This window comes from Callorhinchus milii, unplaced genomic scaffold, assembly GCF_018977255.1.
Source record: "Callorhinchus milii isolate IMCB2004 unplaced genomic scaffold, IMCB_Cmil_1.0 Scaffold21, whole genome shotgun sequence".
Taxonomy (NCBI): Eukaryota; Metazoa; Chordata; class Chondrichthyes; order Chimaeriformes; family Callorhinchidae; genus Callorhinchus; species Callorhinchus milii.
Window position 1 is genome coordinate 5357754 of NW_024704762.1, and position 23177 is coordinate 5380930.

Sequence of the window (23177 nt, forward strand, 5' to 3'; positions counted from 1 at the left end):
CTGGGGGGCAGGAGTGGGGGGGGGGAGGAGGGAGGTTGGGGAGGTGAAGAGGGGGGAAAAAAAGCATCCAATTTAAGGGTTAACAAAACATTCTGCCATCTCAACTTTTACATGAATAGCGCTGATGTTGTAACCGCATCTGTCTAATACGACGGCGGAACAGGCTCGAGGGGCTGAATGGCCTACTCCTGTTCCTATTGATAGCCAAATCGAAACGCGCGTCAACGGGCAAGTTTTAGAACACCGTGGCTCTGAATTCCTCCAGGTTTGACCCAGGATGGAAAAACGTGGCGTGAGCACATTTCTGCTGAGCGTTGCTGTCAGTCATTCTGCCCGAAATAGCCTCAGGTCAACTAGGTCACGGCTGCTAACAATTCACTCCCTCCTCCTACCTAACAGTACGTAGAATTGTAGAATATTACAGCACAGGAGGAGGCCATTCGGCCCATCGTGCCTGCGGAAGAGCTGCCCAATCAGTCCCACTCCACCGCTCTTTTCCCCCATACCCCTGCAAATTTCATTTCAATTCTCATCGAACTGGAAAATGACCAGAATATGAAGACATTCCTCTGAACCTTCACTCACCTGTGTTGAGGACATCACCTTCCGTTCCACCAACTCCACTTCATGCCTTTCTCTTCCATCTGCATCCAGTGTAGTAGGCCTGCTCCCTCACAGGCACTCCCGTACATGTTTTACCTGTCTTGCTCCCAATAAATCGATTAACATGCGCTCAACTAAATCAGGAACAGCAACGAGCCGTCAGATCCCAAAGGAGGGGGGGGGCGGGGGAATAACACCCCACACCCCACAATAAAGTCAGACAATTGCCCCGACTCACAGACAAGTGAACGAACACACCTCAGAACTTGACACAACATCTTGTTCATTTATAATTGCAAGTCACATTTCACAGAACCGTTTCTGAAGAAAAGGGTTTGATTTGAGAAGAAACTTACAACAGAGAGATGCGAAGTATTAAAAGTCTGTAACCGCCACCAAAGTGCCTGCATCCACACTGCGGTGGGACTGTGTACGTACGTACCATACGTACTCAAAAGCACCCACCTCGTCATAGAATATTTAGAATACTTTTACACAAAATTACTTATTGCAGAGGCTACCTGATGTGCACATTTAGAAGTGGCTTAAAAGATAAAATCGGGTGTTCAAAGTATTCAAAAATATATATTCTTTAGAATAATATACAATGCAGTCGGTCGATACGGGTTTCTGAGACTGCACGTGGAAAGGGTGGTGCTTCTCTCAAGTCACTTGCCCGGTTTTAATTTTCCTTCCAAAACGGGAGTGTTTATTTCCAGTAGCCGCAGTAAAATTGTCTGGTTGGCTGTTTTATTAGCAAAAAAAAAAGGTCACAAAAATTCTTCTGTTCACATCAGGGTTGTATGTCATTTGTTCTTTTCACAATATATACATTCTCTCTCGAGTTAAAATTTCACATACGTTCCTAAACTAAAACACAATCGGGGGGCAGGGGAGGGGGGGCGTGTGGAGGGAAAGCATTCACCCCAACACCTCTCTCTCTCTCTCTCTCTCTCGCGCTCTCTCTCTCTCTCTCTCTCGCTCTCCCCAACCCGCCCCCAAACCCCGCTCGCCCCATCCCTCGATCCTTGGAAAACATTTCTTAAAAACATTGTTTTTTCTCCTTAAGTTTCGCTCTCACTTTTTCCCTCTTTTTAAAAAGCAGTCTTAAAAAAAACGTTTAAAACGCACCTCGTTTCACGCCGTGAAAACAGTGAACCTCTCCTCAGAGGAAAAGGTCAGTCTCAATTTGCTTTCCCCTCCCCACCCCCACCAACCCCCTAAACGCCCCCAACTCGTTCTGAACTCTGAACGCCCGTTCCCCTCCCTCCCCCTCTTCCCCTCCACAATCCCCCCCCGTAACAATGGCAATGCTTTCAGCAACTGATAAAAAGGCGACATAACTTATGCTTCCGATTAACGTCTTAACATCACATCGATTCCTTTTAGCTCGATTCCCAACAGGCGTGACACCATGCTCAACACCCAAAGTGATATTCCAGTTTCTCGTCTCATAACACTAGTGAACCGTCAAATGTCTGCACCTTCCACCGTGTAGGGATTTGAAGTCCATGGTTTTATTTTTTCCACGTCAACAAACTACAGCTTGCGTTTGCAGGACCAGGTCTTGTCATGTCGCCGTGGCTTCCAGGTAACTCTGTAGTTTGCGGACAGTTGTTTCATCGAGCGAGAAGAGGTCAAAGTCAAAAGTTGTGTTTGTAACATTGAAATGTCCCGTTTCTTCAATAAGGTTTACAATCTGCGGAAGGGGAAGACGAGAACAGCTTAGGCTGGAGGACCCCACGCTTTTTCAGACCCTTTCTTTTTATTAACCGAAACACCTGATGAAAATCGCGTGCAATGGAAGACAAAGGGCACACAAAAAAAAGGGAACTTGAGTTGCGATAATTGCACGGAGAGAGGGTGGCGGCATTTGGAAAGAACAGTGGAGTTGGGTCTTTGGCAGGACAAGCGACAGCATGAAACTGTGTGAGAGATATTTCTATGCGTGACAATCTCCCTGTCCTACATTCAATTCCAACAACTTATACTTAAAACCTTTCATGTTGAGAGGACGTCTCGAAGCACTTAACGTAACTGACTGACTGACTTGGGGGCAGGAATGGAGGTGAGCTGAGGAGAGGGCACTTTTCTCCCAACCGCCCCCCCCCCCACACCCACCCCCACTCACAGTACTGTATTGGAGGAATGCATTGGGGTTCACCCACAAAAACACACGGTCACTACGCACGTAAAACAAGGTGACGCTCCACTACCATCTGGCGAGGCGGTTCCAATTTACCTGTTGCAACACGTTGCGTTCTCGCAAAGCCATTAACCTGCGATGAAGATCTACCAGCTCCTCGGTGTATGACTGCAGAAGCGAGAGAGGGAGAGAGAGAAAAAAAAATCACAGGCTTTATATACGGAGCGAACAATGGGGAGAAACATCACCTTGGCTTTAGGTCGACTCCAACTCACGAGCATTTTCCGAGCTACGCGAGGATTTGGGGTCTTCTTAAACGCGGCCTTCATTTTGAAGCCGGTTTTTCTGTGAGATTGTTTTTTATTTTGAGAACGACAGTCGAGCAATTTCAAAATTAAGACTGAAGTAACAATCTGCCAAATTCTGGACTCTCTGAAATACTATGTAAATATATATTTCTATATATATATTATATATAGAAAAAATACACGCACAACTCCTCAGTGTAACACTCACAGGGTGCACTCCATCATAATAATAATCTTTGCAATTGATATAGCGCATTATCAGGTCATCAAGACACCTCAACACGCTTCACAAGATGTACTGTAAAGTGAATTGACTGTGTATATCGTGAGCGAAACGCTGCAGGCAGTTGCGCACAGCTGCGTCCCACAAATAGCCGTGGAGCGAGTGACTGATTTTATTCGAGGGATTGTTGGCCAGGACACCGGGGGAAGAGAGAAACTCTTCTCTTTTCGAACAGCCCCGCGGGATCTTTAACGTCCACCCGAACAGGCAGACGGGACCTCCTCGGATTGACGTCTCATCCGAAAAGATGGCACTTCTGGCAACGCAACACACTGAGATGGAGTGTTATTACCTTTGGCTGACACATAATGCGTAGGGTCCATAAAGAAGTCAGACCCGTGCTATAACAGGCTGCCGTATACAGCAGCTGCCGGTCAGTAATTCCGTGGCTTCAGGTCTGTGTTTTGGCACATGTGCGCAGAGAGACAGGCAGCCAGTGGATTTGGAACGACATCGACACTAGGAAGCCCTCTACACTCTGTGAGCAAGAAGCCTGGCACACAAACATGTCACTTAGGGTACAACAGGGTCTGAAGGCTCTCACCTTATCTTGCAATCCTTTTTTCAGAAACTTTTCTGTTTTATCGCAGCTTTCAGGGCTTTTCCTCCCCGATGTCTGCAGCAAAGAGAGGAACAGATTATTAGGAATTCCCTCCGCTCAACCCCGGAGGAGTTTCGCAATGTTATATCGTGGGCGTTCGTTGAAAACCACAAAGAAATTTACAGCACTGGAAGGCAGCCACTCGGTCCATCGTATCTGCGCCAGCTCTTTTAAACAGCCACCCGTTCAGTCCATTTCAGCCGAAGATCTCCCTTTGACTTTATAACAGTAACCCTTGAATTTGATACAGCGCCTTATCACGTCTTCGAGACGTCTCAAAGTGCTTCACAGAATATATTAAGTGAATTGACTGTATTTCGTGGTCTTAAAACCGGAAGCTCCCTCGCCCCTGAAGCTTAACCACCCTTAACTCTTCACCCTTCACCACCACAGCTCCAGAGTGTTAAGCAGCCGTCGATGCTGTTATTGTACGTATCACTGATTTCTTTTTATTTGCATGTTCAACGTCAGCGATAAGAAAGATTATCTGTAATTGACGCACATCAGCGTCCCCACAAACAGCCGTGGATTGAAGTGACCAATTTATTAATATCTTTTTTTTTTAAAAAAGGAATTATTACCCTCGGAAAAGAGATCCGCCAATCGACTAACAACCAGGTTCCTACTTACTGCTAGGTAAACAGAGGCGTGCGGAGTAAGGAAACTTGCTCAACATTTTGCCCTCCTGGGAATCGAACCCAGGTCTCTCGCTTGCGAGGCGAGCGCTCTAACCACTGAGCTACAGGACTCCACTCTGACACAGTGGTTGAGCCCTAAGCCTCCTATGGCCACTATCGCATTTGCCGACCTGGGATAAACATGAAGTGGGGGATGGTGGAGGAATTGAGGGTCGCTGGGTACCTTGTTGCTGGAGGTTATGTGTTTCTGAATCAACGTCTGGTCCTGGGTGTGAATGTGGGAGTTCTCACTGCTTTCACTTTCACTGTCGTCGCTTAAACTCAGCCTTAAAGAACAACACAGAACAACGTCCATCTGTCAACTCAAGAGATTACAAACCCACGGTTCAAGGCAATTCTGGTTAAAGTGTGCAGAGATCCCAACCAGTCTGGAATCGCCAGAGCTTCCCGCCACTCCCACGCACTGTACTGCGTCCACTGACCTGTTCTCCCGACCAGCCGTGCTGTTCTTCACCGGCCTTTCCTCCTCTGAGCTGCTGTCGTCGTCAGATCCCTCGGACTGGATCTCCTCCACCATGGATCGCAGCGGCCCTACACAAAACAAGTCAACGTTATGGAGCATTGGCTTCAGAGGCAAGAAAAGTCTCAGAAAGCAGCACTTGCCCACCTGAAAAACTGTATTTCATCAGTACTGAAATAGTGTCCATTTTGCCAAAGCTCTAGAAATCCATCATTTGAATTTATTTTTAAAAACAAGACTAGATTCGAACAGAATGCCTCGTCACAGGAGGATGTCTCAAAGCGCTTCGCAGGATTTACTGTGGAGCGCAGCGACTGTGTATTTGTCGGTAAACGCGGCAGTCAATTTGGGCAAAGCTACAGCCATGAAATGAAAGATCGATTTTCATTTCATTTGTACATCTGTATCAAAACACCAGGAGAAACTCCCTCCTCTTTTCCAACAATGCTGTGGGATCTTTAAAGTCCAGCTGAACAGGCAGGCGGGTCCTCAGTTTAAACTCTGGTCCGAACGATGGCACCTTAGACAACACTTCGCACCCTCACCATTAGATTGAAACGTCAGCCTGGACTGGGAGCTCAACGTACTGACGTGAGTGAGGCCTGAACCCACGGCATTCTGACTCAAGAGGCACAGAGTGCTACCGCCGACTGAGCTTGGCTGACGTTTTTGTCAGCGCTGAGCTGTTAATTACAAAAGGGTGGAATAAACTACACACTGTTGGCTCCTGGTTCCAGAACAAACCGACTCATAACTTAGTGGATGTTAACGGAGAGACGATTCCATACCTTGTCTGTGGTTCTGAGACGGAGCGAAGTCTGAATCGGAGCTGGAGTCAGAACTGGAGCTTGAATTGCAAGGACTCGTGTGGACCGACTGACGTGGGGGGAAAAGAAAAGGAGCGGAAAAGTGATCAACTGGTGAATTAATCAATTGGTTTCAAAGCCTGATTGAACCGAGCGAGCGAGGCGAAGGAAGGGGTGTAAGAGAAATCAGAAAATACCTGCCCGGGTGAATTAGGTGCCAAGTAAAAGGTGCGCGAGGGACTCAGTGAATAAATATAGCAAAGGGAGGAGGGAGCAAGAAAAGTGGGGCAGTGGGAAAGAGAGAGAGAAGATAAGGTCAGAGGAGTGAGTATAGGACCAGAGCAGGAGGAGATGTGGAAACCAACCAGTCACTGATGACTTGTGTGATGCACAGGAGACCACATCTCACCATCCCACAGTGAATTGCACTCGATAGTGTGGAGGGGGAGAGTTGGTGGGGGGGGTTAAGAAACTTACCTCGGTTTTGGACAAAACCTCATCTTCTGAATTGCAGTCGTCTGAATCCACGGCTTTCTTCACCTCTTTCACAGTGCTTTCCACCTTGGCCTTCTCTACCTTAACGTTCACTTTTTCCTTTTCCTTTTCCTTCTCCTTCACCTGCCTTTTCTCCGAGTACGAGGAGGAGGAGGAGGAGATTCTGGGAGACGTGCCGGGAAACTTGGACGTTTCCGAAGTGCTTTTCTTTTGCTTTTTGGCACTGGGCTTCAGCGAGTCCAGATTTGAGGGTCTCTTAACACTGGGTTTTGTCTCCTGCTGTAGGCTCGCCCCTCCCCCTCCTTTGGGGGACGTGCCGTCCAGTTTCGACTCCTTGAAGGCAGGTTTGGGTTCTTTCGAAGTGGCCTTGGCAGTCGCCTTCTCCTCCTTGGGAACCTTGGCCTCCGTGGGCTTCCTGGAGGAATCCTTAGAGGATTTGCTGTGTTCCTTTTCGGACTCTTTGAACGGCGTCTTGCTCTCCGGGTCCTTGGCGGGCCTCTCCTTGTGCTCCTTCGTGACCTTGTGGAGTTTCAAGGACTTGCTCTCTCGGTTCGTATCCTGGATTAGTCGAAGAGACCAGAAGGAGACTTTGTAACACACATCAGGGCACTCTTGTGAAAATATCATACAATCTCCCATATCAAACGTAAGGATGATTATTATTATATAAAATGAAATCAGTTTTCTCTCCTGGCTTTTTCATGCTCCCTCCCAACACCCCCCACCCTCACCCACTCCCCATCTCTTTTCTTTTAATTACCATTTTAATTACCCTTTCTCTCTCCATTTTGGCTTGATCTCGAATCGCTCGAAATCGCTCTCTCCTCTCCCCCAACTGCCCAACTTTTGTTGTGGAGAAACAACCCGGAAGACAAGATTCTGCTTCTAAGGGGTCACGGAGCCAAATGACATCACAAAGCGCTCGCAACGGACGGTTCGTGTCGTGTTCTTTCTGATAACCGATTCCCTTTGACAAAGACGTCGAAGTTGTCCTTTGCGGCGCTAAACCCACACCCTCTTGTTCCACCGTTTTGGTGCCACCTACTGTGTTGTTCTGAGTGTACCTTTTCAATCCGACTTAAATTTTTCTAGACCTCTACAAGGTTCCCTCCGAGACCTCTTAAGATCCAGGTGCTGGCCATTCAACACACTTTGACTCCCCCCTACCCCCCACCCCCCAATTTATTAGATCGCAGCAGCGATGACGACAACAACTTGGGTTTCCACAGCGTCCCTCGTGCACGATAATGAGCCGCGGGGGGGGGGGGTGTGGAATAAGAAGGTCTTCGGGCGCGACCTGAAGTTGGGGAAGGAAGGGGCAAGGCGGAGGGACAGAGGGAGAGCGTTCCAGAGTTTCGGGGCGTAGTTGGGCTGAAAGCAGATCTTCCGATGCCGATGCCTTTTGAAGGACTCGACAGTGTGACGAAGCGCTGTGTGAAAACGCAAGCGTTATTAACCACCATAATTACTGAGAGATTCGACGTGCGGACTGGAGGACGACTGAGAGGGCGGGAAGAGGAGAGAACGGGAGGAGACGCTGCAAATTCCCTTTTTGTCCTCCCATCGCTCTCCTGCCCCCCCCCCCCACCCCCACCACCGAGTAGATTACGCCCTCCAGTGGTCTGACGGAGAACTGCCTGCGTTAAGCAACAAGGCCCACGTCGTTTCCTTGGCCCTGTGGTGAAGCACGTTTCTAACAGGCTACGTACACGGCGGAGTGTGGGTTTCCCCGTGGCGAATGCAAGTGAACTCGGAAACTATTTAAACAGCCCCCCACCGCTCCCCACAAATACAAACAGTCAAATAAATAAATGGCGGAGAAAGCTAATCGCGGGGAAAAGCGGCCGCAAAGTGGGCCAGGGTTCTCCGCTAAGTCGCAACTGACCTTTGAGCCGTGAGAGGGTTTACTCTTTTTGGGGTCGGAGAACGCGGACAGAGGAATCGTGGGCAACATGGGGTAGTCGGGGCTTGGTCGGGATGGGGTGTCTGTTCCCTCGGGCATCACCATGATCTGAAAGATAGAATGACAGGAAGGTCTGACAATTTGGGAATAAGAACCAGCTCATCAATTGCAAACATGGGTTGAACAAGAACAGATAAGAGGCGTTTGCACGAGTGTGAAAGGATTCGATGAGGCGGATGTTGATAAAACATCCCTTGGAATTCAGTCCCTCCGCCTCGGCTCCTCCCTGGTCTCCTTCAAGAGCCTCCTCTTCGACCGTGCCTTTGGTCACCTTCCTACCCCTTACCCCCCCACACTCCACCACCCGCCCTCCGCCCCTCCTGATCCCCAACCCCCCCGCTCGGGTGCGGATCCCTGACTGCCCAGCGCCTTGGGACGTCCTCCTGAAGGGAAAGGTGCTGCGTAAATGTCATTTGTTGTTGTTGTTGCCGTGTGTTGGTGAGTCCAGAACAGCAGCAGCTCGCATTTACACAGCGCCGTTCAGTGTCCTGGAGCGCGTGGCGGCGGCGGAGCCTGATGCTGAGCCAGGGGGAAGAGGGAGGGTGGGAGGTGACCGGAAGCACGTTCCGAAAGGAAGGTCTTTTAACTTACGCTTCTTGTAAGTTATAACTGGCCTTTGAGGTGTGAGACGGTTTAATCCTTTTGGGGTCGGAGAACACAGGCATCGCGGGCAACACGGGGTAGTGGAGGGCATAACCATAAAATAGGTAATAAATAGTGTAAAAATAAATGGTAGATGGTAATGAAAATAAATAGAAGATAGTAATAAAAATCATGACTGGCCCTTGCTTTCCCAGTTTTCTTGCTTCTAACCACCACTAACTTTCCTAGCTCTGTTTTGCCCTGATATTGGACCTTTCTTTCCTGTTAGCCTCTGCTCCCGGCTCACGTCTGGTTTTGTCTTCATTTTAGTCAATGAAAAGCTGGGGGAAAAAAAAAAATCGACAAGACAGAAACAGGAGAGAGAAAGAGAGAGAGAGAAAGAGAAGAAGAGAGAAAGAGTGCGAAACAAATACCCTTTTCTTTATCCTAGAGAAAGCCCAGTGAATTGGACAGACATTATTGTGTACCCAATAAACAAACATTGGTCAGATCACCGCGAAGCTTGCTATCTGATACTCACCCCTCCCGCCTTCAAAAGCTTCCGCCGAAATTCCTTTGTCGGGTTGTTGAAGGTGAGCTTCTCACAGCGCAGGTGATTCACAGGAGGATTCCCTTCCAGGTTTAGAAACAAGTCGTATGTGAAGCAGACTTTCTTTGGTTCTTCCTGAAAAGGGAGCAAGCAAACCGTTTAGAATTCAGGTAATGATCCTTGCAGCGCCTTGGGATGTCCTCCCGACGTGAAGGGCGCTGCACAAATGTAATTTGGTATTGTATTTGATGATTTTGAATCCGCGTTTAAGTTTATTTTTTGAGCCACAGAAAAACAGTCGGTCGGTCGAGGACTCCATTCAAAATTGGTAATAATAATAACCCTTGCATGTGATAAGGCGGCTTATCACGTCAAACTTTTGACATATTCTGGACACTCGGAGATGAAGCAGAAACAGAATATATCTAGACCCGAGCAGAATTTTCTCTCCCAAGCATTGGGTCGAGGTGGATATTTCCCGATGGGAGCAATTAATGTTCCACGAACAGCAACAATACCTTGTTCTTGAAGTACACGTCAATGGGCATGATGAACCCAGCATAGCCAGACTCCTCCACTTTATAAGACGGTTCTTTGCAAACTGCATTCAATACAAAAACACACATCAGGATGCGGCTTAAACCCACTGCAGTTGCTTCCCGAACGCTGCCTTACACGCACCTTAAGGGCGGACGTTCAACTGATATTTTCTGGAGCCCTCATTACGCGAAACACTAATAATCGGTGCCTCCGATAAAAGTGGGAAAGAAACCTGGCTTTGACAAACTGCGAGATAGAAGGGTGATTACTAACAACTGGAAGAATGGGGTTTAGAAACGTGTTTTTTTTTTAAAAAAAACAATAAATAAATCTTGTGTCAGGATTTAGTCCGGATCCAAGTTGAACCGAGGCATGAAATGTATTGCAAGCCGTCTCCAGATGCCTGTCAGTGAAAAGATGGGAAAGTGATCCACAAGGCAGAAAGTTCAGAGAAGTTCTTTCCTTCCGCAGTTGCCTACGTGGCTGAAGTATTGCCCCCCTGACCCAATCACAGTCTGCACCAGTTGGCTCGTGTGCAAAGATTGAAATCAGGCCGTTACTGCGTGAGGAACTATGGGCTTACAGACAGGTTTTACAAGTATGCACGTCAGGGTGCAAGCCCACCGTTGAGAGCAGTCCTTGCCGAGAGCACTGCTGGGAAGTTAAGACTCCATTAAAAAGACAGTGGTGGAAAGACTACCCCAAACCAACAATGACTTGCGTTTTACACAGCGCCCCTCGATCAGGGCAGCGTCCCAGAGCGCTTGACAGTGGCGGAGCACGACACCGAACCGGGTGGGGGGGGGGGGAAGGGGAGGTGACCGTAGGCACGGTCGAAGAGGAAGGTCTTCAGGCCCAACCCGAAGATGGGGGAGGAAGGGGGCGAGGCGGAGGGATAGAGGAAGAGTGTTCCACCTCTACGCTGTTTTTTTAAATCTCCCTTGAATACCAGGGAGCTCAAACACTTTATATGAACTTTTGCTCTTGTGCACTGCGCTATTATAAAGAACGACCAGAAAAAAGGTGTAGGAGTGTGTGTGTGTGAGTGTGTGTGTGTGTGTGTGAGAGTGTGTGTGTGTGTGAAAGTGTGTGTGTGTGAGAGCGTGAGTGTGGGTGAGTGTGTGTGAGAGCGTGAGTGTGGGTGAGTGTGTGTGAGAGCGTGACTGTGAGTGTGAGCGTGTGTGTGGGTGAGTGTGAGCATGTGTGTGGGTGAGTGTGGGTGAGTGCGTGTGAGAGCGTGAGTGTGTGTGAGTGTGTGTGAGAGAGAGCGTGAGTGAGTGTATGTGAGTGTGTGTGAGAGCGTGAGTGTGGGTGAGTGTGTGTGAGAGCGTGAGTGTGGGTGAGCGTATGTGAGAGCGTGAGTGAGTGCGCGTGCGGGTGTGTGTGTGTGTGTGTGAGAACGTGAGTGTGAGCGTGTGCGAGCGCGTGTGCGTGAGAGCGTGTGGGTGAGAGCGTGTGTGCGGGCGGGTGAGGTTGGGGGAGTGTGGGGGGGAATGGGCGGAGAACACACTCAACGTTGCAGAGAGTGAGGTTTGGGACTCACCGCGTTTGGGTTTCGGGAAACTCTCGTGCAGACGAAAAACGACCTTCTCCACAAAGTGCTGAATCTCGCTTTGCTCTGGGCCTCGAACGAACACCATCCAGTCATGGGTGAAGCCTTCAGGGGTCGGCTTTTTCCGAAGCTGAGCTCGGTGGCCTAGTTCGAGTTTAACCTGCACAGTGCACTGCGAACGAAGCACGACAAGACACCCGACGTCAAAAGAAGAGTGAAGCGGAGCCCCGCAGCGCAACGGTGAGACGCCCTCGCCTCGCAGGCGAGAGGACCGGAGCGTTTCCGTCACCCCGCGCAGGGCGAAACCCGAGGCAGGTTTGCTTACTCCACGCGCCTCTGTTTACTGAGAGCAGTAAGTAGGAACCTGGTTGTTATTCCATGATGGGCGGATGCGCTTTCCAATGGTAATAGCATATTTGAGAAGAATTTGGTCACTCAACCCACGACTGTTTGCGGGGACGGCTGCCGTGCGTGCACTTGGCTGCCGCGTTTCGCCCACGAGATACACAGTCAACTCACTTGACAGTGTATTCCGTGAAGGGCCTCGAGACGTCTCGATGACGTGGTGGGGCGCTATCTCAAATGCAAGGATTATTAACGTTCCACCCCCAGCTTCGAGTAAGGAGCAATACGATTACAAGTCTTCCCCAAGGGACAAAATTGTGGAGACGAAATCCCTTCAAAAATAAGCAACAACACAACTCTGGCGATTGATTGATTGATTGATTGATTGATTGATTGATTGATTGATTGATTGATTGATTGATTGATTGATTGTGAAGAGCTTGGAGATGTGCTCTCACCACGGAAGGCGTGATATCAAACCAGGATTATTAAACCCGGGCCAACTGTAACTTAAAAAAGAAAAGTCTGGTAACGCGCACAGCTTTTACTTGAATTGAAAAAAAAAAGATAGTCCTTGCATCGTCGGGGAGAGACGCTGGGTACGTTGCAACGTGTAGTGACTGTGCACTTTGGAGGTGAACCGAAACAACAGCAACAACAACAAATCGCATTTGCGTAGCCCCTTTCACGTCGGGGCGCTGGACAGCCGGGGATCTGCGCCCGAGCCGGGGGCTGGGATCGGGAAGGGGTGGAGGGCGGGGAAGGTGTTGGGGTGGGGGTGGGGGGGGGGGTGACCGAAGGCGCGGTCGAAACTGCAAATCGCGACCGTGTATTGAAATAAAACAGAGGAACAAAAGCCCCGATACTGTCCCTGATCACCGCGTTAAGAAGCTGACACTCTAAAGGGCAGGTTTTGTAGAAACTCCAGTACCTGCAGGTTTCAAACCAAACCATTTTAGCGCTGGAAGGCCCAAGCTCCTGGGTCGAGACTCCAGAGACTTGAATCAAGGGCCGAAAACTATGGCGACTGAAATATCAGAGCTTGCACACGGCGTAAAGGATGCTCAGCGTGCGATTCCCGCCCCCAATAATAGTTATCGTGCCTTCCGGTCGGCTCAAAGCGCTTCACGGGATACACCGCAAAGCGAATGGACTATATTTTGTGAGCGAAACGGACGGACGGCCTTTAGTCCGAGCGTCTCAGACAAGTCGGGTGGCAGCGAGCGAAACAATCACTCAAGAAGTGGGTCTGCGGCAGACTTGCCCTCGATGCCCATTAGCGCGGGTGCGGTGATGAACGACCACGACAAGTTGCATTTGTGCGGCACCTTTCAGGTGGACAGGGAGGACAGCGAAGGGTCTGCACCTGAGCCGTGGGCTGGAATCAACGGGGGGAGAGGGCGGTGGGGCTGAAGGCACGGCCGAAGAAGAAGGGTCTTGAGACGGGCCTTGAAGGAGGAAAGGGAGGGGGCGAGGCCGGACGGGCTCCGGAGGGGCGGGGAGGCGTAAATGCAAGTTGTTGTTGCGGGTCCTCCCGCTCGCTCGCTCGCTCATGAGTGCTCTACCCACTCCGCTACGGGACTCCACATTTGCGCTTCCGAACGGTTTCGTATTTGTTCTGTAATACCAGTCGAGCCCAGTTACAATGCAGTGATGGGTGGGGGGGGGGTGTGGGGGGGGATCTGTAAAAATCCCATCGATTTGGCTCAGCAATTGCTCAGGAAGTGCTTTGCGACGTCTCAACAACGCGACGCGACGTTACACCGAACGCAAGGAATATTATTAATTATTAATATGATCACAGTCTCCAGCACGGACCAGGGCCTGACCGCCACAGAGACAGAGCCTCCGCTGATCACTGGCCATTCAAAAACAACAACAACAACAACAACAAGATTCCATTTGTACAGCGCCTTTCAGCGGCGCTGGACAGTGTACAGCATTTCAGACCTGAGCTGGCGAGTACTTTTTTTTTCCCCCAGATGGGGGTGTGGGCGTGGGTGTGGGGGGTAGAGAAGGGTAAGTACATATCAGGGGTCCACACCTAAATCACCCTCCGAGCGAACTACAGGAGCTACAGGAACGAGATCAGATCAAATTTGGTCACTCGCTGCGCGGCTGTTTGCAGGACATTGCTGTGCGCAAATATGCTGCTACGATAATAATAATAATAATATTAATAATAATCCTAATAATCATCCCTGCATTGGACAGCGCGCCTTGTCACCTGGTTGAGACGTCAAGTGGATTGACTGTGTACTTTGTGGGCGAAACGCGGCACAGCGACAGCCCAGAAAGGCACAGTCGCTCCGCTCGACAGCACAACAACAACTCGCATTCACACAGACGCCTCATCGGGGAATATCGCCCGTGGTTCACGGCGCCCTTCGCCTGCGCCGCGGGGCGGTCAGCCCTCGTCCCCGGAGCTAACAGGCAACGAGTCCGAGGATGGCGTCGGCGAGCCTCAAAAAAAAAGCTCCAGTCTGCGCTAACCGGTGGGCAGCCCTCGTGTGTTTCTTTTTTTTTAAACCAGTGGGTCGTAAGCAAGAACGTCTAACCACATTGTGGGGGGGGGGGGGGCGAGAAAAACACGCGCCTTCGGACGCGTTAGGAAACCACAAGAGAGAGACAGACGACTGAATCGGTTAGCAGCAGCGGAACAGGAGTGGGGCGATCAGAGGGCGGCGCCGGCTCGAGACGTTAAACCCAGGGGGCGTCTGTCCGTTTCCCTCGGTGGATGTTAAAACGTCCCGCGGCGCTATCCGAAAAGCAAAGGGGAGTTCTTCCTTCCCTAACCCCCCCCCCCCCCCCACCACCCCTGCCCCCCACCCCAGCAACCCCCCCCTACGCAGGTCCCCGAGCCTCCAGACCAGTTGCTCGCTCTAACCAGGGCCGCTCGCGGTTGGGCGCTTTGCCCGCAAGTCCCACAGTCACTCCACTCCACTTCACGGTATATCCCGTGGAGCGCTTTCAGACGTCTCGACGGCGCCATAGGGCGAAGGCTGGATATCAAACGCGAGGGTTATTATCGCTCGCGCTCGAAGAGCCGTCGCGCGCGCCCGCCCGCCGAAACAGTCACTACACGTCGCTAATACCATGAATCAAACAGCGCAGATCAGAGGCAGCTGCGCTTCGCAACCGAGCTCCCAGACGCCGAGGAAACAAACCCACGTACCCGCCCGCCCGCCCCCCCACCCCGCGCGCCCCCGCCCTGTCACCCCCTTCGCCAATTCTGCCGACTGGCACACACCGGCGGCGCCACATTCCTCCCTCCCCGTGGGTCTGCTATCTTTTTCCACCCGTCGCGCTCCCTTTCCTTGCCCACTCGTGCGCAGAGGCGAGTCAATGGGAGAGTTTAAAGGCAAGATTTTTTTTTCCCCTCTCGCAGTCAGCTGAGCGTCTGACACACGCAGACACCATCTGCGAGCTTACGAGTTTCCAAACCCGAACCGAACAGTCCCACGCGCACGCACGCCCGCCGCCTACTCATGGAAATTTCCCTATGTCTGGGGCAGAACGTGTGCGCTCTCTCTCTCTCTCTCTCTCTCTCTCTCCCTCCCTCTCTCTCTCTCTCTCACTCACTCACTCTCACTCCCTGGAGGATTCCGGAGAGCGTTTGGTTGAGGGTTGGCGTAGAGCCAAGGTTCGGGGAGCCCGAGCCTGGGCGCACGAGGGTGACTCCTGGAGTCTTACAACCGCACGGCTTGCCTTCGAGAGCGCTGTCCGGCAAAGCTTTCTCCCCTGCGTGCCCAGCTCGGACCGCCCTACCCACCCCCCCCCCCCACCCCACCTCAGACCTTTCGCTCGCAGGGTACCGACAGCTCGCGTGCCGCCCGCGCAGCGCCGCCGGCCGCTCGAGCGCGAATTTCCCGATGCCTAAAGCGGAAGAACAGCGACGTCATTTTAACGAGCACTGCGGTAATTGGTCCTAATACACCATTTAGCTCTCATAATTCCCCGCTCGCACGGACTTATCAGACGGCATAATAACAACAGCGACGCTCCCGTTCGACACGGCGCCCCCCCCCCCCCACCCCGTTTCCCAGCGCCGAGACGACTCGAAGCGCTTCGGAGACGCAGAGGCCGTAAAAATGAGTGGAGCTGCGTGTTTCGTGGGCGAAGCGCGGCGGTCAGATTTGCGCGCGGCAGCCTCCCGCGGACGGTCGTGGATTGCCGTGACTCGCCCCGGGGTGGGGTGGGGGGTGGTGGGGGGGGGTCCCTTTTCAAGCAACACCTTCCTCTGAAAAGTTACAAGATAAATTCGTCTTCCCAAACGAAAAAAAAAAGACACGAGGCCGCGCTTTCCCGTGAGGCGCTTTGGGAGGTCCCCCTGACGCGAAGGGCATCATACATGGAATCATACAGCTCAGGAGGAGGCCATTCGGCCCATCAGTCCCACTCCCACCCCCCCACCCCGCCGCCCCCCCCCCCCCCTCCGCCCGCTCTTTCAACAACAACAACAACTTGCAATTATACAGCGCCCCTCATGCAGGGCAGTGCCCCAGAGAGCGCTTTCCCCATATCTTTGCAAATTTTTCCTTCATCCGAATCCCTTGGGAAAGCTGTTGCTGAATCTGTTTCCACCGGCCTTTCAGGCAGCGCATTCCAGACCGTAACTTATTAATGATTCAATGATCATTAGGATTCTTATCGTTGGTATTATTATTATTATTATTATTATTAACGTTGCGGAATAAAGATTGCGCCACTTCAACCCTTCGTCCGGACATTGCCGTAGAGAAGACAGTGCAGTGCGGGTTTGCAGTGAACGATGCCCCGCTGCGCCAGGCGTAGAAAAATGGGCACAAGAACAAGGTGGTTGGAGGATATTCACGTACGAGGGCTACCTTCAGCGCAGGAAGTCACGGAAGAAACATTATTCCAACCAAATCAGCGATCATTTTGAATAAGGACCCAGAGCATCTGCCACAAATATAGCGCTCAGAAAGGAAGTGCTATTGTGATTACTATTATTATTGTAGAAAGTATTATCCTAAAGATCCACGTTCAACACCATCAACACGCAACTCGCCAACATCGTGGCGAATAACATCCGCGATTTATTTCCCGGGTGTCTAAGAGTACGTTTGGTCCCCTTTTTTTGTGGATAATATTTAGAATGATAATTGCGTTGGATACGGCGCCTTATCCACATCGCGGTGATGTCTCTCTCTCAAGCACTTCTTCACAGAAATCGACAGTAAAATACCGCGACGGCGTGTATTTTTTTTTGCTGGCGATCGGGGCAGCCAGCGGCGCGCACGGAGTGGCGAACCGCCGTTCCTCCCATGAGACAGACCTGTCAGCCCGGCGCAGTGGGTAGCGCTCTCTCGTCTCCGAGTCAGAAGGTTGCGGCTTCAAGCCCCACGTCAGGACTTGGAATCGCATCGTCTAAGCTGACGCCCCGAGGCAGTGCTGGGTGGGGGGGGGAGTGGGTGGGGGGGGGGGGTTGGGGGGGAGATTGCACTGTCGGGAGGTGCCGTTCTTCGGGTGAGACGTTAAACCGAGGTCCCGTCTGCCTGTCCGGGTGGACGTTAAAGATTCCGCGGCGCTATTCGAAAAGAGAAAGGAGTTTCTCTCTCTCTCTCCCTCTCCCCGGTGTCCTGGCCAACAAGTCCCCAAATAAAATTGATCGCTCGCTCGCTCGCTCGCTCACTCCGTGGCTGTCTGTGGGAACGCCGCTGTGCGCAATTAGCTGCCACATTTCACCCGCGAAGTACACAGTCAACGCACTTTACAGTATATCGTGTGAAGCACTTTTTGAGACGTCTCAACGACCTGCTAAGGTGCTAAATGAAGTGCAAGGATTATTATTATTATTATTATTAAACCGAGGTCCGGTCTGTCTGTCCAGGTGGATGTTAAAGACCCCCCACCCCGACCCCCACCCCGACGCTATTCGAAAAGAGGAGGGAGTTTCTCCCGGGTGTCCTGGCCAGCAATCCCCCAAATAAAAATCCGTCACACGCTTTTCATGGCTGTTTGTGGGACAATGCTGTGCGGAATTGCATTGCCACGTTTCCCTACAAATACACAGTCACTTTGTTTCACAGTAAATCCTGTGAAGCGCTTTGTGACGTCCTCCCGCTGTGAGAAACACGCTGTACCAAATGCAAGGATTATTATTATTATTATTATTATGATGATGATGATGACGATGAAGAGAATGACCCATTTTTATCTGGGGATTGCTGGCCAGGACACCGGGAGAAACTCCGGCCGCGTTTCGTTATGAATGCCGTGGCATCTTCAATCCGAACGGGCAGATGGGACCTCGGCTTTAATTTGGAGTACAAACTCGTGAAATTACAGGAAGATAAATACCGTTTCCTTTTGTTCCGATTCAAACCATTTTGAAGCGGGGATTCGAAGGGAAGAACGAAGCTGTCCCGATAAACCACAAGTTACTTAGAAGAGAGGGAGAGAGGGACATGTGGTGGGGAGGAGGGCAACGAGCTGGGTGGGGGGGTTGGGGGGGTGGGGTGGGATTGAAGCCACATCAGACCTCATTAAAGGAGGGTTAATTTAAGCGACTCACTCTCTCGACAGGGCTGCGCCATCTATTTGTCTCTTCCTTCCCTATTGCTTCCAGAGCCCTCGATAATAAGTGGCTTCCAGTCGCAAACTGACGCGTCTCAGGCAACAGCAGCACAAACGGGCTCCGGCCATCCTCGCTAACGAAAACATCTCACCGCTGCCCCGCGCGCACGTACGCCCTCCGTTGGGCGGATATTCTGGAAGAACGAGAACAAGTGGCCTTCTTCGCCCAAAGCCCACTCGAGGTGCGACCGTCCAGAACGTCAACAGCTACGATAACAACTTGCCTTTGCACAGCGCGGCCCTCGCACAGGGAAGCGTACCAGAGCGCTCCACAGTGGGGTGGGGTGGGGGGTGGGGGGTTGGGGGGAGCGCGATCCCGAGCCGGGGGTGGGGGGGGAGGCAGGAGGGGAGGTGACCGTAGGCACAGTTGAAGAGGAAAGTCTTCAGGCGCGATCTGAAGATGGGGAAAGAGGGGGCAAGGCAGAGGGAGGGATAGTGCAAGAGTGTTCCAGAGTTTAGGGGCTGTGTTATCTATATATAACATATATATATCAACACACTACGGTCGAAACAAGTCTAATGTCCTGATCTCAGACGTCCCTCTCAGTAACCTATTCCAGCTGCTGATTAGCCACTGTGTAAAGTAGCATTGCTCGGTCTCTGTCCTGAATCTATCTGTGTCCTCCTGTCCTGCCGCCTTGACACACAGCTCTGGGTTTACTTTTTCTATCCTGTTAAGCGTCTTGTAAACCTGATTTGCGCTCCCCTTTCTTCCGTCATCTCTCCTTATCAATGCTAAAGAGCCTATCTTATCTGTTCGGCTCTCATGACATACCCCTTGAAAACTGGAGGAATCAAACTGGTTCCTTCCCCTACGCTGCTCCTGGGTCCTACGCAGTAACTGAGGAAGACACGTGTGTTGATTACACCCTGATCGATCCTTTTGACAGTTTAATATCGCAAGGGATACGCAGACGACCTCAAAAGAGATCGCATCCATCCTCCCGGGTGCCTCAGCTCTGCGAACAGCTTTATGGGCTGTGCTGCGCTGTGTGAATTGATCTTATCCAAACGGTCCTACTTGGACGACATTTAGCTTCAGGAGGAAAGCCGGTTCCTCACTCGTCACGTGTCTCAGGCGCCGATTCCCCCCCCCACCCAAACCTCCCCCCCCCCCCGCCGGGGCGGAGAGCCTATGTATATCAGAGCGGTCCAAGTGATGGCCCAGGGGCCGATTTCATTCGCGCCCCGGACCTCCCTCCATTTCATCTGTCCCAGAGCACCTGCTCCCTCCGTAACCTGTCAACGTTGTTAATGTTTCTGGAAGGGAAACGCAAAAATATTGCTTATGCGGCCCGCAGAGGTGGGGGGGGGGGGGGGTCTCAAACAAGGCATCCGGCCCTCGGCAGCCAAAAGGTTGGACCCCCCCCCACCACCCCCACCCCAGCTCCTTGATCTACATGGATCCACGCAGAGAAATCCACGGAGCAAAAGGCTTGGCTGCCGCCCTCCTTCCTCGCTGTCGAATAGCTCGCTGGCAATCACAGTCACGCACACCTGGAACGAGGCCCCCGGGGTGGGGGGGGGGTGGGGGGGGGTAACCGTCGGACCCGCACCCAAATCGAAGGATAGAAAGAGCAGTCGGATGACTTTGGGAGAAGACGAGGGGGCGGACGGGCAAACAAACAAAGGCTTTCGCAGTTGATTAGATGGAAACACCCACCAGCCAAACCGAAGGCCGGCCTCGACTCCGGTGCGAAGTTTCCCCGTCGCAGCCACAATCTTTTCACCGGGGTGGGGGGGTGGGGGGGGGATTTTTTTTGTTAAAAAAAAGGGTAAAAATCCGACCCGCACCTTTCGCGAGTTTCGAAGCGAAAAATCGCAACGGATCCCCGAGGCTCGTCTCGAATAAAACCCCCCCATCACCCCACCCACACACACCCCCCGCCCCCTCCCCTCCTTGAAACCCTTCTCTCGGGGTGTCTTGCCCCCCGTATTACGCTGTGCGTCAGGCAGAGACTTCAACCGATTCACGTAATGCGCGAAACCAACCGGACAGCGCACGATCATGGAACAGCGAAACCCATTTCAAGAAGGTCCCAGAGGGGCAACCGAAGAAGAGAACACACGTCGCTTCTTTCTTGGGAAAAAGAAGTCACTGCCGTTTATATTCCAACGGGATCCTATTCCTCCCCCCCTCCTCCCCGCTGCCCCCCCCAGTAACACCACTCGGCCCCCAGTCGTGCTCTGAACCGCCAAACTCCTTAAATGGCAGCCGTCGCTTCAGCAAACCCCGAGAGACACCTTTAACCCTGAGGCACAGAGCTCTCAGTCCAGCAACTGGTCCTGTCCCTGGACACCTGGGAGTGGACTGGCCTTCCTTTCCTTAATAAAGGCAGGGCAGGGCAGGGCAAGGCAAGGCAAGGCAGGGCAAGGCAGGGCAAGGCAGGGCAAGGCAGGGCAAGGCAGGGCAGGGCAAGGCAGGGCAGGCAAGGCAGGGCAAGGCAGGGCAGGGCAAGGCAGGGCAGGGCAAGGCAGGGCAAGGCAAGGCAAGGCAAGGCAGGGCAAGGGCAAGGCAGGGCAGGGCAAGGCAGGGCAGGGCAAGGCAGGGCAAGGCAAGGCAGGGCAAGGCAGGGCAAGGAAAGGCAGGGCAAGGCAAGGCAGGGCAAGGCAGGGCAGGGCAAGGCAGGGCAAGGCAGGCAGGCAGGGCAAGGCAAGGCAAGGCAGGGCAGGGCAAGGCAGGGCAGGGCAAGGCAAGGCAAGGCAGGGCAAGGCAAGGCAAGGCAAGGCAAGGCAGGGCAGGGCAAGGCAGGGCAGGGCAAGGCAAGGCAGGGCAGGGCAAGGCAGGGCAAGGAAAGGCAGGGCAAGGCAGGGCAAGGAAAGGCAGGGCAAGGCAAGGCAGGGCAGGGCAAGGCAGGGCAGGGCAGGGCAAGGCAGGGCAGGGCAAGGCAAGGCAGGGCAAGGCAGGGCAGGGCAGGGCAGGGCAAGGCAGGGAAGGGAAGGGAAGGGCAGGGCAGGGCAAGGCAGGGCAGGGCAGGGCAGGGCAGGGCAAGGCAAGGCAGGGCAGGGCAAGGCAAGGCAAGGCAGGGAAGGGAAGGGCAGGGCAAGGCAGGGCAGGGCAGGACCGGGCAAGGCTGGCAGTCAGGGGCACTTGCCCTTCCTTTTTCTCACTGATGGGTTTACCTGTCAGTTTGGAAAGCTATGAAGACGCGGACAATAACAATAACAATAAAACAATAATAATAATAAGAAGAAGAAGAGAAGGAAAAGGAGGACTGGGAGAGGATGCAATCAGACAACACCCCCAACACCCCCCAACCCCCCAACACCCCCACACCCCCACACCCCCCAACACCCCCACACCCCCCAACCCCCATTCTGGGTGATCTCTTTACACGCGCGATTTTTAGGTTGTAAACGTACAGAATGGAGGAATGGGGAGAGAGGGAGAGAGAGGGAGGGATGGAGGGAGAGGGGGGGGGGGGAGGGAGGGAGAGAGAGAGAGAGGGAGAGAGGGGGGGAGAGGAGGTAAAATAATATATTATAATTATAACCTAATAATTAGGGAATATAAAAAAAACAATAAACTTTGGAAGAGAGGAGGGGAGAGGATTGGGGAGTGAGGGAAGGATTGGGGAGTGAGTGGAAGAGGAATGGGGAGAGAGAGAGAGAGAGAGGGAGAGGGAGAGGGGGGGAATGGGGAAAGGATTGGGAAGAGAAGGGAGGAATGGGAGGGAGAGAGAGAGAGGGAGAGAGAGGGAGAGAGGGAGGGAGGAGTGAGGGGGAGTGAAGAGAAGAGAAGAGAAGGGGGAGAGAGGGACAGAAATTCCAGCAGTGAGTGAGTGAGTGAGTGAGTGTGAAAGCTGCGCGGAAGTCTGGAGACGGGTCTCTCGCTTGAGGCCCGGGGGGGGGGGGGAGAGAGGGAGGAGAGGGAGGGAAGGAGGGAGGAGAGAGAGAGAGAGAGGGAGAGGGAGAGGTACCTGATTGTCCATGGCCGCTCCTGGCCCCTGTGTGTGTGTGTGTCTCTCTCTCTCTCTCTCGGGCGGGCGGTGTGTGTGTGTGTGTCTCTGCCCCCGGCTCCCTCCCTCCTCCCTCCCTCCCTCCCTCCTTCCCCCTCTCCTTCCTTCCCTCCCTCCTCCTCTCTCTCTCTCTCTCTCTCTCACGCTCGCATCGTGCCCCCCCCTCCCTCCCTCCTCCTCCTCCTCTCTCTCTCTCTCCTTCCCTCCTTCTCTCTCTCTCTCTCACGCTCGCATTGTCGCTCTCTCTCCTTCTATTCCCTCCCTCCCTCCTTCCCCCCCTTCTCTCTCTCTCTCTGTGTGTCTCTCTCTCTCTCTCTCTCTCCCCCCCCCCCGAGACCCCCCCCCCCACCCCGCGCGCCCCAGACAACCGGAAGCGCCGCCGATCTGTTACACTGACAACTCGGCGGCGTTCCAAAACAGAACGCCGGCGCTCGGCCAATGGGAGCCCGCCGCGGGAGGGGCGGGACTTCCGGTCGGACACCCGCCCCCCCCCCGCTCGCGCGCAGGCGCGCCCCCGTCACGTGACGGGGGGGGGCGGCGGTGTCCGTCCGGCTCCCGGCCCCGCCCCCTCTCCCCGCCTCCCGCGACCAATCAGAGGGCGAGTGGTTGGGAGGACGGACGGGAACCCGAGGCTCAGGGCAGGCGGGCGCCAAAGGTGGGCCCGGGTTGGGCGGGTTTTCGCGCCC

General features: G+C 52.9%; 1 protein-coding gene across 1 annotated transcript; it reads right to left on the bottom strand.

Moving 5' to 3' along the window:
- Nucleotides 1–869: 869 nt before the first annotated feature.
- On the bottom strand, nucleotides 870–22517 carry LOC103183484 (MLLT1 super elongation complex subunit). The gene is made up of 12 exons (XM_042342781.1): nucleotides 22453–22517; nucleotides 11579–11759; nucleotides 10014–10096; nucleotides 9487–9630; nucleotides 8286–8411; nucleotides 6383–6958; nucleotides 5888–5975; nucleotides 5062–5170; nucleotides 4803–4905; nucleotides 3885–3956; nucleotides 2846–2917; nucleotides 870–2302 (listed from the first exon to the last, which is right to left on the bottom strand). The coding sequence occupies exons 1-12, from the start codon at nucleotides 22462–22464 to the stop codon at nucleotides 2174–2176; spliced, it is 1695 nt and encodes a 564-aa protein (XP_042198715.1). The 5' UTR covers nucleotides 22465–22517; the 3' UTR covers nucleotides 870–2173.
- Nucleotides 22518–23177: the final 660 nt, after the last annotated feature.

Excerpts from the sequence above, each read along its gene's own strand:
- LOC103183484 (XM_042342781.1), bottom strand. Across the intron at positions 4,906-5,061 it reads ACGGCTGGTCGGGAGAACAG|GCTGAGTTTAAGCGACGACA; the intron begins GTCAGTGGACGC and ends TTGTTCTTTAAG. Across the intron at positions 2,918-3,884 it reads AAAAAGGATTGCAAGATAAG|TCATACACCGAGGAGCTGGT; the intron begins GTGAGAGCCTTC and ends TCGCTTCTGCAG.